The 2,552-nt window shown below is 42.8% G+C and overlaps 1 protein-coding gene across 1 annotated transcript; it reads right to left on the bottom strand.

The window, feature by feature from the left end:
* Nucleotides 1-219: 219 nt before the first annotated feature.
* Nucleotides 220-2,548, bottom strand: LOC125528533 (thiol-disulfide oxidoreductase LTO1-like; the record flags this gene model as incomplete). Its single annotated transcript, XM_048692988.1, has 6 exons — nucleotides 220-587; nucleotides 909-1,046; nucleotides 1,196-1,343; nucleotides 1,671-1,783; nucleotides 1,891-2,147; nucleotides 2,455-2,548. Coding segments are annotated over 6 exons (828 nt in total), but the record flags the coding sequence as incomplete, so codon positions are not given.
* Between the last annotated feature and the right edge of the window lie 4 nt (nucleotides 2,549-2,552).

The raw sequence follows: 2,552 nt of genomic DNA, 5'->3' as shown, positions 1-2,552 counted from the left end.
CACAGAGTGTACTTCCCCAGGACTGCAAATGTCCAAGTGCAAAGAATTACTACGAAAACCTTGTGGTTTTCCAGGATTACAAGTTTTACAGCACAAACTACAAGCTCTTTTCGCGTTTGCTTCCTGTCGTAGCTTGTCTAGTGTGGATGCTTAGGTTTTCATTAATGAAAATCGGAAGGGGGAAGCCCTTCTTTTATCAAAAAAAAAAACTACAGGCTCTACAAAAAGGTCGTAGTATAATTTGCCCCGGATTCGATGCTCTCCTTCAGCCCCATTGGATGAGAGGACAAATAGGTTTAGTTTTTTACATAGTATTACAGTGGTTAGTGGTTGTATTTAGTTGTATAATCTACTTATGCACCATTGGAATGCACCTCATCTGAAGCTCGGCCGAGATTTTTGTGGCATTGCTGTTAACTACCACAAGCTTCAGGTTCTTGCCTCTAGAGAGCTCTCGATTTCTGCACTTCGAATCAGTGGGGTGCTTCTGCTCGTCGAGGTCCATGGCCTCAGGATTGCTCGGGGCTCTCGGAAACAAAACCGGATTCTTCTGCGAGGACTGAGAGTTCCTGGTCGCCGCTCAGGAGCTGAGTGGAAGGAAGGTACATAGTCAGTTCGTGAACACATAGGAAGCATAGTGCTTTCATCATCTTAGGAAGCATGGGCAAGCCATGACGTAGTGTAGTGACCGACAACATCATATATGGAAAACTAAAGCTAGATGCGTGCAACTGCGAAGTAAAACAGAGGATGTCATCTGAGGATAAGCTGCAGATTCAGTGTGTGCCCAATACTGGCAGAAATGCACATGTGCACCGAGAACTTAAATCGTGCCTCAACATAAAACGCTGAATGGGTGTCATCATGAACTTGAACTTTAATGGAAACATCCAAGTTATGGGGAGTACCTTCCCGTTGATGACCCATGTTGGAAAACCTTCCAGACCAGTGGCTACACATTCGTTGGCCATTTTCTTCCCCTTACCGGCTCCATTAGGGAAGCATTCCACATAATCCAGAATTTCCATAGCTTCACGACCAAACAACTGCATGACCATATATGCTAAGAATTATAAAGTAGGTCTTGATTGATTTTGCTCTACTTCATTTTTGGAGATCTAGCACAGCAACAATCAGGTCCTGTGGTAGTAACTATTAAAAGCTGTTGATTCAAGGAAGATGAAAGAACTCGTACTTGTTTTTGGTCATTGCAGTGAGTACACCAGAATGCTCCATACATCTTAGCACCTATAGAATGTAGATGTCTTGCCAGTGAAATAGCAAAAGGGGTTGATTCTGATGTTACCTCTGTTTTGTATGGTTCTAATACGAAATCACCTGTGCTGCATAAAATGAAGGAAAAAGGAAAGTCTATTAGTCACTTGTGATGATCTTAAAGGAAACGAACTATGTAGACTAAAATTCACATTGACCTCAAATCAAAATGGCTGGTTCCTAAGTAAAAAAGGAAAAGTAAAATGGTTGTCCGGAAGAGAAAATCACTATGGGATATGAAACATACAACCATAATAGAGAGTAAAATGTAACGTTTTGCTGCACGTTCGATGAAACTTCAAGTAAATGGCAAAAAAAGACGCCTTATAATTTGTATTTCCGCTGAGGCAATCCCATCATTCAACGTTTATAACCAATGTGAGAGGAAGTCTCACCCCTTTAACTGAGTAGTAGCTGAACTATATGAGTTTGTTAAAGCAAGAGCAACAATGACAGCTACAGCTAACTGAAGACCAACAAACTTCTGGATACGTGCCAAGCCAATGTCCTGCAACAATTCCGTGGAGCACAAGGTTAGTTGGATGGGCTACTTGATTATCAAAAGGTCTAAATGAAGAAGAGGAACACACTGATATGTTTAAGAAAAGCACACACCTTTAGTCTGATGAAAAATAATGTGAAGGAGATAAATGCTGATGATAGGCAGTATAAGCAAGACGTCCCGACAAATTTGGTGTTCAGGATGAAAAGAAAATAAGCGCTCGCAGTCGCCAGTGAAGTAGCAAGCAGAAGCAAGGTTAGGCGGATATCCAAGTCATCGAGTCCAGGGAGTAACTCCTCTCCGTTTTCTTGCAGAGAAAGTGCAGTCACCACACCATATGTCACCATACCAACTAATGGAAGAGGGATCCCTACAGAATTAAGACAGACCAATTGTTACCTATGAGCATCCATAGCACTGTATTATGTGAAAGTGTATCTTAGCACACACACCACGGCAGAATGATAAAAGGGAAATTCATACATAGTTGTATAAATTCTGAATCTGCAACCATGCGCAACATTTGAAATATAATGGGCACCGGATCTCGAATGTCGCTAAGTTATCAACATACAATCCTACCTACATACTGACAATGCAAGCATAATGAAAGCAGTACAATTTTCAGAACTAGCCCTCAATCCCATGAGCAGTGGGGCTGTGGGCGAGGAAATTACCGAAGACGACGGAGTAGTCGCTGTCGAGCACGTCGCCGCAGCCTCCCCCGGAGACGGGGCAGAAGGCCTCGGAGCCCGTGAGCTTGAGGTAGCTGAGG

Source organism: Triticum urartu, unplaced genomic scaffold (assembly GCF_003073215.2).
Source record: "Triticum urartu cultivar G1812 unplaced genomic scaffold, Tu2.1 TuUngrouped_contig_4940, whole genome shotgun sequence".
NCBI lineage: Eukaryota > Viridiplantae > Streptophyta > Magnoliopsida > Poales > Poaceae > Triticum > Triticum urartu.
This window is presented reverse-complemented; position numbering and strand designations above follow the sequence as displayed.